General features: G+C 45.5%; 1 protein-coding gene across 1 annotated transcript; it reads left to right on the forward strand.

The window, feature by feature from the left end:
• The first annotated feature begins 826 nt into the window (after window positions 1-826).
• On the forward strand, window positions 827-13,901 carry LOC139758005 (uncharacterized). The gene is made up of 2 exons (XM_071678993.1): window positions 827-1,086; window positions 7,747-13,901. The coding sequence occupies exon 2, from the start codon at window positions 7,747-7,749 to the stop codon at window positions 8,128-8,130; it is 384 nt and encodes a 127-aa protein (XP_071535094.1). The 5' UTR covers window positions 827-1,086; the 3' UTR covers window positions 8,131-13,901.
• Window positions 13,902-14,160: the final 259 nt, after the last annotated feature.

Below are 14,160 nucleotides of genomic sequence, written 5' to 3' on the forward strand. Positions count from 1 at the left end.
GGCTTCTGCAGGTTCGAAGCCGTGCCCCGTGCGAGAGAAGGGTACGGTGGGCTCCTCTTGGGGTGGGAAGGTCTTCGACGACTCTGCTCTCTTTTATTCCGCAGATGATAGATTCGTATATGACTTCCCTATCGCGGTATCACTTAACACTTGTATAGGTAGTCAGGTCTAGGAACAACCATATATATATATATATATATATATATATATATATATATATATATATATATATATATATATATATATTTTTTTTTTTTTTTTTCATACTATTCGCCATTTCCCGCGATAGCGAGGTAGCGTTAAGAACAGAGGACTGGGCCTTTGAGGGAATATCCTCACCTGGCCCTCTTCTGTTCCTTCTTTGGGAAAAAAAAAAAAAAAAAAAAAAAACGAGAGGGGAGGATTTCCAGCCCCCCGCTCTCTTCCCTTTTAGTCGCCTTCTACGACACGCAGGGATAGGGGAGAAAGAATATATATATATATATATATATATATATATATATATATATATATATATATATATATATATATATATACACACACACACACACACACACACACACATATATATATATATATATATATATATATATATATATATATATATATATATATACATTATATAAAACGCAAAATTAAAAGACACTATATTTGGAATCTCGCGGGAGTAGTTAAGGCGGAAGCTATTAGAAATGAGGGAAACACCCATCCATTTGAAAATGAAAAGATGGGTCGGGAAATCCGCGAGTGGCTCCGGGCGACGTGCTGCCTCCCCGCACATGTGCACAGCGAGGCACGGGTGGGGGGGAGGCGTCGCGCCGCTCGCTACAGAAGCTCTCCGACCGTTAGCCTGGCGGCACGCAGCGGCTGCCGGAACCCGACCTCATCTACACTTTATTTAAGAGAAAACACCTTAATAGCATCCGTCTCGCCTTGTACTCTTTAAGGAAGCCGTTGCCGATACGCGTAAAAATAGTTGTTAAACTAAGTGTGAAGCGGAATATACGAATAAGAAGGAACACCATGGTATAGACGGGGCGGCAACTCAAGCTGGAAGCAGACCACCTGCTGAACCAAAACAAAGAGGTAAGACAGGAGCATCAGGTGCGGTGGCCCCTGGCGCAACAGATATTGCTCCTGGCAGTTCCCACAGCCTGGCCGTGCTCTCCTGAGGCTATGGTAATATTTCTGTAGTTAGTATGTCTGTGTTCCTGGTGATGTCAGGGTTGTGATTGGTGTGTGAATACCAGCATATGTAAGGCTACATTGCCTCTCTCTATGTGTACATTATTAATAAGCGTTTCCTTGCATAACGAGGTAGCGTCATGATCAGACGACTAAGCCCTGTTATAAAGCCTCCCTGCAGCTTCAAACTTTGCGCTACAATATGTAGTAGTTAATGCTGGACCCCTCACGAGTAAAAAGTGCCTTGACGAACCTGTGTAAATTTTCGTCCACTGGCAATGATACAACCCTTTCAGAGGCGACTTTTTACTCTCGACAAAGGCAGGCAGTATATACTGTGTATGTGTGTGTTCTAAAAGTCTTTATATCATTTCCATCAACACATCCCCACGACGTGCACTTCTCCCACATTATTACAAAAGGAGACCACATTATGTACGTATTGTCCTAGGCTACAACATTCGCCAGGACCTCTATTTATGAGTCTTGCACTGTTCATAATAACTTTAAACTGTTTAAGACCATGTCTTTCCACTCTTTATGATGGCCACGTCTTCAACTGCTTATGACCACGCCTTCTACTGTTTACGACCACTCCTTCCACTGTTTATGATGGCACGCTTCCACTGTTCACGACCACGCCTTCCGCTGTTTAAGACCACTCCTTCCACTGTTTATGATGGTCACCTTTCACTGTTTACGACCATCCCTTCTAATGTTGATGACCATGTCTTCCACTGCTTTTGACCACGCCCTCTACTGTTTATGACCACGCCTTCAACTGCTTTATCCAGTTAATTCCAGTACACGTACCTCTACTTAATTACAGACATTTGCATTCCTATTCTAAACAGGTATCGTACCGACACCATCCAATTTATGCGTGTACCCTCAACCCTATTTCACTAATATACTAATTCAATATCTAAAGAAATAATTACCTCTCCTTCCTTTGGTAATAAGCATTCCTATTCCAGTACCTTTTATCCTTAAATACCATTTAAGAGATTAAATCGCATTCAGTACAGTCTATATGTCATTACTAGTTCTTCATTTGCAAACATCACCACAATCAAATCTGTATACTTCATCACCCTTGTCTATGTAATGTTCATGCATCCTCAGCATCAAGACACCTGAAGAATGATCACTAGATATTTGTTTAAGTTACCATACCTATCTTTTATTTTCATCCAAGGTAAATATTTGAGGTATTGAAATTATAGAAGAGCCGTAGTAACCTCGATAATGGGTTAGTGGCAGAGTAACCCCGATAATAGGTAAGTGATGACCTGCGAGGGTAAAAGGTCAAGGTCAGTTACCTCGACTCCACTTCGGATATAGAAACATCGACCTCAGGTTCTCGTTATGAGTGATATCTTGGCACTGTCCATAACAGTAATTATCTCATGGCGCTGTGTATTACAACAGTAATATCTCGGCACTGTATTATAACGGTGATATCTTGACAATGCCTATTACAACAGCGATATTCTGTCACTGTGCATTACAATGGCACTGGCCTTGGCACTGTACATTACAAGAGTGATCCCTTGGCACTATCCATCACAATGTGATATCTTGGGACTAACCATTACACTAGTGATATCATGGCACTGTCCATTACAACTATGTTATATTGGCACCGTCCCTTACAAATGTTCAGGACTCTTCAAGTAATCAAAACATTGCTACAAGAAACCATACCACCGTCCCACAACACTTGAGGATGGTTGTGCCTAGTACGTCTTGATGCTAACAACATCGCTGTCCATCCTCGCCTCTCCTTCATATACGCCACAGTACAACACATCGCAAAGAAAAGGAGGAGGGCTTTCTTGTCGTGTCATACGTACGCATCATTGTTCAGTGTACTTTCTCGTGTCATTCCTTGCACTGTCAGTGTAAGATGAACGTACTTACACTGTTCTCCACTGAAATTTCTCGTCTCACGCCTTACACTGACAACGCAACAGGCGAAGGAACTCTGTTATCCATAAATGCTTATCGTGTCATTTTTCTCTTTTAGTGACCGACTTAGTTTGGGCAAAAGTATGCCCCACTCGAAGCCAGGTCGGTTGAAAAAAGGAAATAATGAGTTTGTGGGGGAAAATAAGTGGGGATTAATTTGATGTCCTCGGGTGCTCGTACGACCGACGCTTCAAAAGTGGAAACGTGAAGGACAAAAAAAGAGATTACGAGGAATGATGGAAGGGAATTCCACAGCTTCCCTGTATCCAGTAGGAAAAATAATCATAACGGCCAATCTACCCGCAGTTGCTCTCTACACAGAAACTATGGGAAAGCAGGAGCCGGTCGCATGCCGAAAGCCCGGGTCTTACAGCCTGGAGACAAACGGTGACAAGTGACATGATCAGTGGCAAAAATAAATGCCTGTGTAACTGAGAGATGGAAGTAACACCGCGGCGGATAGAAGGGAGTGGAGACAGAGAGGTGATGACAGGAGAGTGAATAATGAGCTGGGAAGCTTTTCGATTCCTCTCTGGCTAAAAGATGATGGTGGGAGAAGAGTCACCCCGGAGATCCCAGCAGAACTCCCATACTGGAGAGAAAAAGAGACCTCTGTAGTCAAGGAGACACACCCAGGTACCGGAAAGATGGTGTGGTGTTCATTACGTAGGTTTCCAAGAAGTAGGGGATATGTTTGTGCCCAGCATGTTTGCTGTAAATGCAAGGTGGACCTGTACTGCTCTGAGCAAGTGAGAGATTTGGGTACAAATTTCGTCTCAACACCGCTTCCTCACTCGCTAATGCCAAGGAAACACATGACAGCGGCGGAGGAGGAAAGACTATTCGCAGGAGTTGTTTCTCGTTGTCATTTTACAGTGTCAATGACACGTGACGCCATCGGAGGCCGAGGGAGGGAGCCTGCCTCCCGCGAGAGTCGTGAAGGGAACCTGAGCGAGTGAGTGCTCTTATTCGCCACAAACACGACCCTGCCGACCGCCTCAAGATGTTGACTTCATCTCCTGAGTAAAGGGACCCAACCCCGTTCATGTGGCGACCTCATCTGAGGACACGCAGTGAACCCCCGTTAACGTGGCGACCTCATCTAGGTACAAGAACTTAACCCTGTTAATTTCAATGCAGTAACTCAACTCCCAGAATACCTGTGAGTGCAGTGACTAAACCTTATAGTCTCTTGACAAGGGATACACTATTGTAACCCTGTGAAGGCAGTGACTTTAACCGTACCAGTGCAGTGGCTTTCTCCCCCAAATCCAGTGACTTCAGCGCCTCAGCTCACTGATCTACCTCCCCGATTTCAGTGCTTTAACCAACCCCCCCCCCCCCCGGTGAAAGCAGTGTCTCTTCACTGAACATATCCTTCTATGCTCACAACTCTGTTCTTCACTGTTTTTTCAAATACATCTCAACATCACTTAAAAAAATCCCTTAGCGCTATCCTAATCATGTCTAGCGATTAGAAACGGCCCCTGTTATATAACGGTAAACACTTCTTTGTACTTTGCTGGTCAAGTTCATAGGTAACAAACGCCCCTGTTATATAACAGTAACTTTAATTTTTGCACTCTCCTAGGCACGTCTACCGGTAACAGCCACCCCTGTTATATAACGGTGAGTTCTGTACTCTCTAAACCACGTCTTTAACTAACCCACACCCCCAACACCCCATGTTACACAACAGGTAAATCTTCTCTGTTATTAATTAAAGACAAACAATGTTTTCCTTCTCTTCCAGCGAACGACCTCCTCTCCGTAGCCTTACAAGGACCCATGGGCTTCAATGTCTCCCAAATGTGTCCCTCACTCTTCACTCCTCTTCTCCTTTGTCCAAGACTGACGATTCCAGGGGGTTGGGGGGTCGGGGGGGGGGGGTATGTTCCATTTAACATCCTGGGGTTACAAAAAAAAGGGGGAACGGGAATAGGGTGAGAGAGAGAGAGAGAGAGAGAGAGAGAGAGAGAGAGAGAGAGAGAGAGAGAGAGAGAGAGAGAGAGAGAGAGAGAGACGCTGTGGCCGGAGGATGTTAGCGCGGTGGCATCAGGAGGTGGCTGGTGGGGGGAGACAGAAAGAGGGAGGAGGGAAGGGAGTAAATAGAGGAGTAGAGGGGGGGGGGTTGAGGATGCTGGAGGGAGGGGAAGGGGGGAGGAGCGAGAAGAGGAAGGGGGAGGGGGCTTAGGGGGGAAGGGAAGACACCTGAGCAGCTCACCTTTACGGGCCAAGCCAAGTGACGTAACGGTGTGTGTGTGTGTGTGTGTGTGTGTGTGTGTGTGTGTGTGTGTAATTACCTATTTTCACTACAAGGAAGAAAGAGTTCTACACTCGTGGGGGCCTCATCTCTTGTGCTCTACGGGGGAGGCCTTTGATGAATGTGCCCACCACAGAAGAGATAAAAGTAATGTGTCATTTGATCATAACCTTTTGATAAGTTTTTAAGCCTGAGTGATGAAGTCAGTAGTGGACAGTTCTTCGAAAGATACAAGGACAAAGCAACCACAAAATGAAACTGAGCAAGAAAACTGGTGAGAAAAGATGTAAAGAAATACTTTTGTAGCACAAGATGAGCAGATGAATGGAATAACATTTATATAAAAAAAAAAGAGAACGATATGAAATTGCGAATGCGGACAGCATACGGAAATTGAAAACGTTGCATGACAGTTGGGAAAGTTCAAGATGGGGCCCTACGAGTGTGGAACCCATTCCATCAATTTGTCCGCCGTCAGCCGGTACTGTCAGCTCGGTCGCGTTCCCACAGTCAATCAATTTGTCAGCCGTCGGATGGTACTGTCAGCTCGGTCGCGTTCCTCCGAAGCCAATCACACGAAAACGGAGACATTGTACGAAGCTCCTTCACCGCTTCTATTGAGTTTCATTCCGAAGCAGCTTCAGCGCTTCGTACTACTGCAGTTCGAAACAGCCTGAGTTTCGCACAACTGCACGACGAAACAGCCTGATAAGTTTCCCCGAGTTGCACAAGGAAGCCGTTTCTCCGCCTCCCTTTGCTGCATAACGAACTCGCTTCCCAGTTTCACTCACACAAAAGCCGCTTCACCAACGGGTTCAGTTTCACAATGCCACAACGGAAAACACTAAAAGGGACTTTTCAACTCCCGCTATTAGACAACAGGACACTCATTCGCCGGTGTGACATGATATTAAAGTTCAGGACACATTTGCAGAGTGTAGGGAGGGAGCCCTTCTCTCGTGGGGCTTCGCTTTGGTGTCATCTACAGAAAACTACCACGTAAACCCATAAAAAGTAACTTCCCACAGAGAGAATCTGAAAAAGAATAACTATACATCATTTATAAAAATGATCTCCATTAAGTAATTCCATAAGGAAATATCTATAAAACAAAACACCAAGTGGATGACGTAGCAAGATAGACATTACCAGAGACACAACATCACAACTACAACACTACCAGCTGTGGATATACGATGAGCAACTGAGGATTATCTGTACCCTCATTTCCCTTCCCCTCTCCTTCAATTACATCGGCTGTTTTCTACTCTCGATCACCTCTCGATGGTTTACAGTTGAACAGCTGATATCAGATGTCTTGATGGAGACCGGTGCTGCGGGAGCCGCCACCAAACTCGTAAAATATTCACTAACACACAACCTACGGTCACTGCGCATGACGTTTCACCTACAGCCCCTCTGTGGATGACAGTCACCAACATACTGCATGACACCCACCAACATACAACTCCTGTGCATGACACTCGCCAACATACAGCCCCTCTGTGCGACACTCAAAAACAAACAGCCTTTGTGCATGACATATGTTTGTCTTAGGTGGGTCTAACTTGGGACCTATTCGAAAACAACCAAGACAAAGTCTCGCCCTGTCCCTCATTTCTTGAAACTTGGAGTCCATTTCCATCTGATGCTGGGCTAGAATTTCAGGAGTTCACGTAGAGCTGTTTTACTTCATAGGAATTTAATTTGCAACGGCAGAAACAGGAGAAAAATATGCTGCAGACCTGATCCTCTGTACCTCGTGAGAGTACAGTATATACAGTAAAGAAGTACAGCTTCAAAAAGCATCACACACACACACACGGGGGAGGAGAGAGAGAGAGAGAGAGAGAGAGAGAGAGAGAGAGAGAGAGAGAGAGAGAGAGAGAGAGAGAGAGAGCAGGGGAGGGGAGGAATCGACCGCAAATATTTGTTTTATGTACACAAGGGAGTATGTGGTGAATCCGCGGAGGAGGGAGTGTGGCGGTGGCCTTCTGCCATGACCTTTGGAACGGTCCTACACACACACACACACACCCTCTCCTCGCATGTTTTTAAGTCTCGAAGAAATCATTTTCTATAACTTCCTGTCTTGTTTCTATCTTGCTGTCACGTAGCGACGGAGTCTGTCTTGCCGTTCCGTAGTCTCTTACCATCCCACAGACAACTCATCCCTCCACCTTGCTCTGTTCCACAATGTTCCATCTAACAGACGGTTTTCTACCTCCTCAATGTGTCTCTTCCACATTCCGTTCCACGGCTTGTTTCCGCTTTCCCCTCCCGTTCTGTCTCACAGTTCCTGAATTAACCACAGCTCCGTCCCACAGATGGCGACGGAGATGAAGGACCTGTCGGAGGCGGCGGCGAAGGCGCGGGACGATGTGGAGGTGGAGGCGGGTCAGTCGTCTTCCGGGGAAGAGGAAGGGCAGGGGGTGGCGAAGAAGGAGACGGTGGTGGTGCGCCTGGGGGAGGGCAAGCTGACGGGGCCCATGCGCTTCATCACCTGCTACGCCACCGTCTTCACCTTCGTCGTTATGACGGGGGGCATCGTCTGGCTCCTGCTGATCTCCCCGCCCTTCAACGTGGCCCCGGAGACTCTGCCGGGGCGGAGCGGCGCCGGTCTGCCCCAGCCCACCTCCGTCTTACAGACCACTGTCTTCCCCACGGAGACGGAGACCCCAGAGTTCAGCTCCGACTTCAACCAGGCCTGAGGCCCTCCCGCCAAGCCCAGAAACCTGTGAATCGCCCATGGCGGCCAGTCTCTCGGCACGACTCGACAGGATTTTAATAAACCTAAGTTGTTGCCTTAAGCGATGTGCTGACATCCTGAATGATGTCTATGGTGCCCACCACACCAACGACGGTGGCACCTTCGTTATAAACCCAGCGCATATCGAAAGCACATGAGTCACGGACAACCAAATCCTGTATGTGAAAGTGGTAAGAGGAAGTGAGAGGGGAGAGTTTGTCCTCCCAGCTACATATAGTCTCTAGTTCATCGTCAGCAGTACTTGTGATTGCTCTCAGCACATATTCTATAGTGTCTCAAACGTGTCCCAAACCACATACACACACACCTGGCCTCATCTGTACCCTGTGTGTCGCACACACATACACACACAAACAACACCCCCACCCCCGCAACACACACACAAGAACCCGCGACCAAAGTGATACGCCCTACCTACACATTCACCTCCCCGTGTGGCTAAGGTGACACACCCCCACCTCTACACTTTGGCGCCTATCTCCCACCCACGCACCTTCCCCCACCCGCAGTAAGTGATGTATCTCAACTTCACACCCACACCTAAATGTCACCAGTGTGACGCATTTCTCCCACGCAAACGGCTTTACCTGTAGCCTGTGCCGTATTTATCCCCCGCATGTATGTGTGTTAGTTAAAGTGCCGTATAACTCCCACATCCCTAACTCTACCCATGACCATAACTAGACGTATGCCTGCCATGATCGCAATCATGCTGTTGACTAACTGTACCGCCTTGCGAAGTCGGATGGTGCCGGCGGGGTGCATGGCAGTAACTACACCAAGTAAGACGGCGCTGCGCCTCCCTTGAGAGAGAGAGGAGGGACTTGGTGGATGGGTCTGGCCGAAGCTTCGAGGAGCCTCGTCTGATCCTCCCCTACCAAGAGAGAGGGAGGGAGGGAGCAACCATCTACTCATATACAACACCTGCCATGATCTACGGCGTCACACCTGCAACGACGTTACTACACCAGAGAGCAAAAGAAAAAAATATCAGTGTGTGGCACAGAAGGTGAGCTGTGGGAGAGGCATTAGTGACTGTAGAGAGTGACAGTACAATCAAGTAACGCTGGGACGTAACGGGAAAATTTTTCGACACACGATAATTGAGGTGTAACGGGAAACCTACTGAAGAGATATCGCCAACCTGCATTGCCTCCTAATTCTACCGCAATTTCCAACGTGGACTGTGAGCAGTTATAAGTATAAAGTGTGTGACATCCAGAGAATAAGGTTTACACTTTATATAACACTTTAAATATTGTGGACGATAAATCTGGTGTACATGTATACACATAATCTGGAAGCTAGGAAGGTATCCTGGTCTACAAATGGCCAGGGGATTTTGAGTGTCACTGAAGGGCCTCACCCACGTTAAGTCCAACGTGAGGTCGCGCAGGCTGGGCTGGGTTGACTATGCTCCCTCAAGAGATAAAGGTCAAGAATCGTCACATGAATTAATGTTAACCTGATATCGACCCACTAACCTTTTCTTGGCTGCCCTGTGTGGCGCAATGAAGAACGGGCCCAAATGACAACGAGGAATTAGCTATGTGGGACACCGAAGAACAGTGAGCGGTGACTTTCCTCGCAATGGAAGGGTGACTTTCCCAGCAGTGTGTACTTTCCTTCGCTGCATGATGTGAGGGAGGAGCGCCTGCCCAAGTCTCACACGGTAAGCGCAGTTACTGACGTTGATTAGGTTACTTATTTGCCCCTCGCTTGTGCTCAAGCAAAATCCTCCCGCCTCTCCATATGTCTTGTGACTAATGACCCCGTGTAACATCCACCGTTTCTAAATCAAAATAGCATATGCAAGTAGTGACATAGAGGATATTTTATATACATTAGGATATTCAGCAAAAAAAAAAAAAACCACAAAAACCAAATCACGACAATGACCAAAACTTAAGGAAGCATCTCCACTACACGACACGTACCTACAACGTTTGCCACCACTGCGCAAAAGCAATGAACTACGACAATCCAGGTGAACTAGTTGCCAGTGGCAGCGTTCGCAGATGGTATACACATTTACGTCGTCTCTTTAGCCTCCACAACCACATTCCTTTAGGAAATTTACCAACCTGCAAGGGAGGTGCTTCGTGCGTCTTGCCTCCCATTGGTTGCTGGTCGGGTGGTGATCTGCAGTGACAAGAATCGAAACTTGGACAATATTTTTTTGCTGAATTACGCTGTTTACTGAAAGTTTAAGACCTATATATGTCACAGAAAAAGTATAATTGTGTATGTACTTATGTGTAATTATATATATATATATATATATATATATATATATATATATATATATATATATATATATATATAATATAATATAATATATATAATTCATTTATATCATATAAGAACTAGAAATTTAATACTAAACCTCATCCCCCATATGTAAAGCATTTCCCTATAAGTAAGCTTACCATCTCTTCCTAGTTCTCCTACACGTATCCGCGATTACTCACCACGTCAGAAAAAACAATTACAGCGACGCACAACAAACTTCATAGCCATACAGTGTTGGGACGCGCGCGCACAAAAAGAGAGAGAGCGAAACTCCTCCGTTCGCTCGTTCGGAACGCGTTGGAACACTGAGTCGAACTTTACTATGAATGTACTCTGTACCAGTGTCATTACTGGGTACAGACGTGGCCATACAGAGGCAGTGTGTCTGTATCATTCTCTTTCTACGTGTCAAACAAATACCTGAGCTGTGGCTTGCGTGGTAGTGGCGAGGCCACCTGAGAGAATTCTTAGCAATACTCGCGAGTGACTTTGAGCCAAGTATGGATGGATGTAGCGCTACAGAAGGAACTGCACAGCCAGCTCCTCCCCTGTGTTCAGAAAGTGGACCAACGATTTTTCTGAGGCATCAGAAGGGTCATGATTTTTTCTACGGCAGAGAATTAGCCTTTTTGGAAGTTGAGCTTTTTTAAAAAAAAGACAAGACTCACGTGCGTCCGATTTTTTTTTAAAAAAAGGACAAACCAAAGATTTTTTTATTTAGAAATGAAAATCGACTATTTTTCAAATCATAAAAGTAGAAACGAATTAGTCCAAACGACGATTTTATACGCCTCTATTTTTGGACGAGTCTTCTTCACGCACCAAGATACGTGACGCGAAAGTTTTTTTTTTTTGTAACAGCAAAAAAAGCTGTGTTCGTATTTTTGAAGACGATTTGTACGGCAACACCTGATCTTTAGCTTCAGTGACCCCCGAGTATGGCTCTCATCGAACGCTAACTTCCCCAAATCACTTCCCTCGCCACCTCTTCCAACCAACTGTTGTATTAAGAACCGCTATTCACCCGAAGCTTTATGACAAAAAAAAAAAAAATATTACTTTGGTTTGTGATAAGAGAAAATATTCCATTCATTTGTTAGAATCAAAACTTCCGAACGTTCTACTTAAGAACGAAACAATTAGGTTTTAACATGTCTGACGGCAGAGAACCTGTTATCCGACGTGTCGTCTAGTCATCCGACTTTGCTAACAGTAATCGAAACCGGTTAATTCTCAGGTATCCGACACTGGTACTTCACGAGTCCCTCGCCAGGGGAGCTGTATCTGTTGTTTACATATATTGCTTGTAGCGGATCGATAGTTCTCTCTGACGATGGCGATCAGAGTCTGATAAGACAGCTGTTATCCCCTCGTAATATGTCGTCTGATAACTACCATCCAGTTATCATGGATCTTCCGGATACCCAATCGTCCGCTGGTACCAACACTGCCGGAAAACAGGTTGTCGACCGTCAACACATTCGTTGAAAGCTGGGCGATGTGTGCGTGATCAGGTCCCCTTTCCCCGAGGCCACGCCTCCTAGGAAATATGCCTGAAGTTTCTACTCGCTAGGGTCTGCTCCCTAGGGTCCCTCATGCTGTGGTCTATCACCTGGGGCTCAATCTCTAGGTCTGAGTACTCAAGTCTGTCTTGAGTCCTACTCGCTGAGTCTTCCGAAAAAAGCTCTATCCTCTAAGAGTCCTACCTCCCTAAGTTCCACTCGCCCTGAGGAACGAACAAGCTTTCTCCTCTAGTCCTACCTCACTTAGTTCTTTCTGTTCGCCGGATCCAGCTACCCAAGCTTTGCTCCCTCCTCCTGACGAGGGAGTGTTTCTTCGGTCAGTTTAAGCCATTCTTTCCTTCGTTTTCCCCCTCTGCTTGTTACTATGTACTTCTCCCTTACTCTTATTCCCGGGTTCCTTTTACCCAGCTCCTTCCTCATAATAGTGTAGGCCACACTTTTTAGGCATGGGGCCCTGGGATCCATCCCCAAGACACCCCAGCTTATAGCTAGACAACACTAAGAGCACTTCACCACAACCACCTAAACACCCACGCTCAATTTCAAAGGAATTTTTGAGTATCAAAATATATAAGATGATTCGTAGTCTAATACCGAAGATTATTATTAAAGCCTTGAGCTGCATATTAATACTTTCATTAACTAGAACACGTTGCTACAAAATCTAAATCGATCAGGGATGTATTCTGTGTACTGTGGAATACTGGTAGGTAAGGTGAGGGCGCAGCTCTGACCCAATTGTCCTTCTGGTTACCTCGTATGAGCAGTGACAATGGGGTAATGTGTCCTGCCCAGTGTGGTGACCTGCCAAGGGGGGAGCCATTAGTTGTAGTTAAATGGTCATTCTGGCACGATTGGTTTGCTGTTTTAATGGAAGGGTTCGTGTTTGTCGGAAGTGTTCGTGAAACACATCTCCAACTGTCTTGCTGATGTGTCTGTGTAAATTACTGCTTAATCAACAGCTACACACACACCAGTTACACTTAACGCGCCCCAAGCACATCCACACACACACACACACACGCCCCAATCGGACACAACACGCTCCAAGCACGCCCAAAACACTTTACCACACTCCAAGCAAACGCCAACACACTTCAAACACTCACACACTCCAACCAAACTAACACAATCCAAGCACATCCACACACTCCACCTAAACACCAACACACTCCAAGCAGAACCATGCAATCATAAAACACAAACATACTCCAACGACACTCACACACACTCCAACTATTCCTACACAGTCTAAGTACACCCTGACAGTGTCACTACTTCCACACCTTTCAACCACACCCACACACTCTAGAAATACCCGCACATCCCTGCCACGCACTCCAACCACAAACACCCTTCACCGCTTAGAAAACATAATCTACACACTCACACAAACTCTTTTAAAGTACTCACCCATCCACACAAATATAAATTCATACGCAACACAGTTCACAAACAACCGTATATATAAATAAAACATGTATGGAATCCAATTCTCCTTTGACCATGCTGTAAATATTTTCCGTATAGTTTATTTTCGCCACCATCAAAGATACTGTCTATATGTGTTCATCTGCAAAATTTCTGAGGATCGCTTAAAGATGTTCAACTGCATTTTGATATAACTGGAAACAGTGCCAATATTATGGATGTCTCGCTATAGTCAAGCAACTGACTGTCTGTCTGTTTGTCTGTCTGTCTGTAGATGTGTTATTACACTGAACATGTGAATGTTTGTAAATGTCTGTATAGTTCAGTATAATTTTTTTGATATCTGTAAATGGCGTGAACCTGTAGAGATAATGTGCCTTTGTATTTCTGTACATGTTTGAGTGTGTATAGTGTATTTACACGGAATCATACATACACATGTGTCAAATAAAATCAATACATCACACTGCTGTTCTTCCCTTCCTTATTGTTTCTAGTTGATCGCTTCTCCGATTCCCTTTCTCACACGGCCACCCTAACCCCTAAGCAGTCTGCGAAGCCTCTAAGTCCCACACGCTAACAACACAGGAGCTCAAGCTATAAGCTTCCTGAGTGCTAATTCACAGATCCTCAAAGTAACCATGAGCTAAGACTAAATAGCCTAAAGTTAACCATGAGCTAAGAGTAAAGAACTTCAAATTAACCATGAGCTGAACCTAAATACA

Source organism: Panulirus ornatus, chromosome 29 (genome assembly GCF_036320965.1).
Source record: "Panulirus ornatus isolate Po-2019 chromosome 29, ASM3632096v1, whole genome shotgun sequence".
Taxonomy (NCBI): Eukaryota; Metazoa; Arthropoda; class Malacostraca; order Decapoda; family Palinuridae; genus Panulirus; species Panulirus ornatus.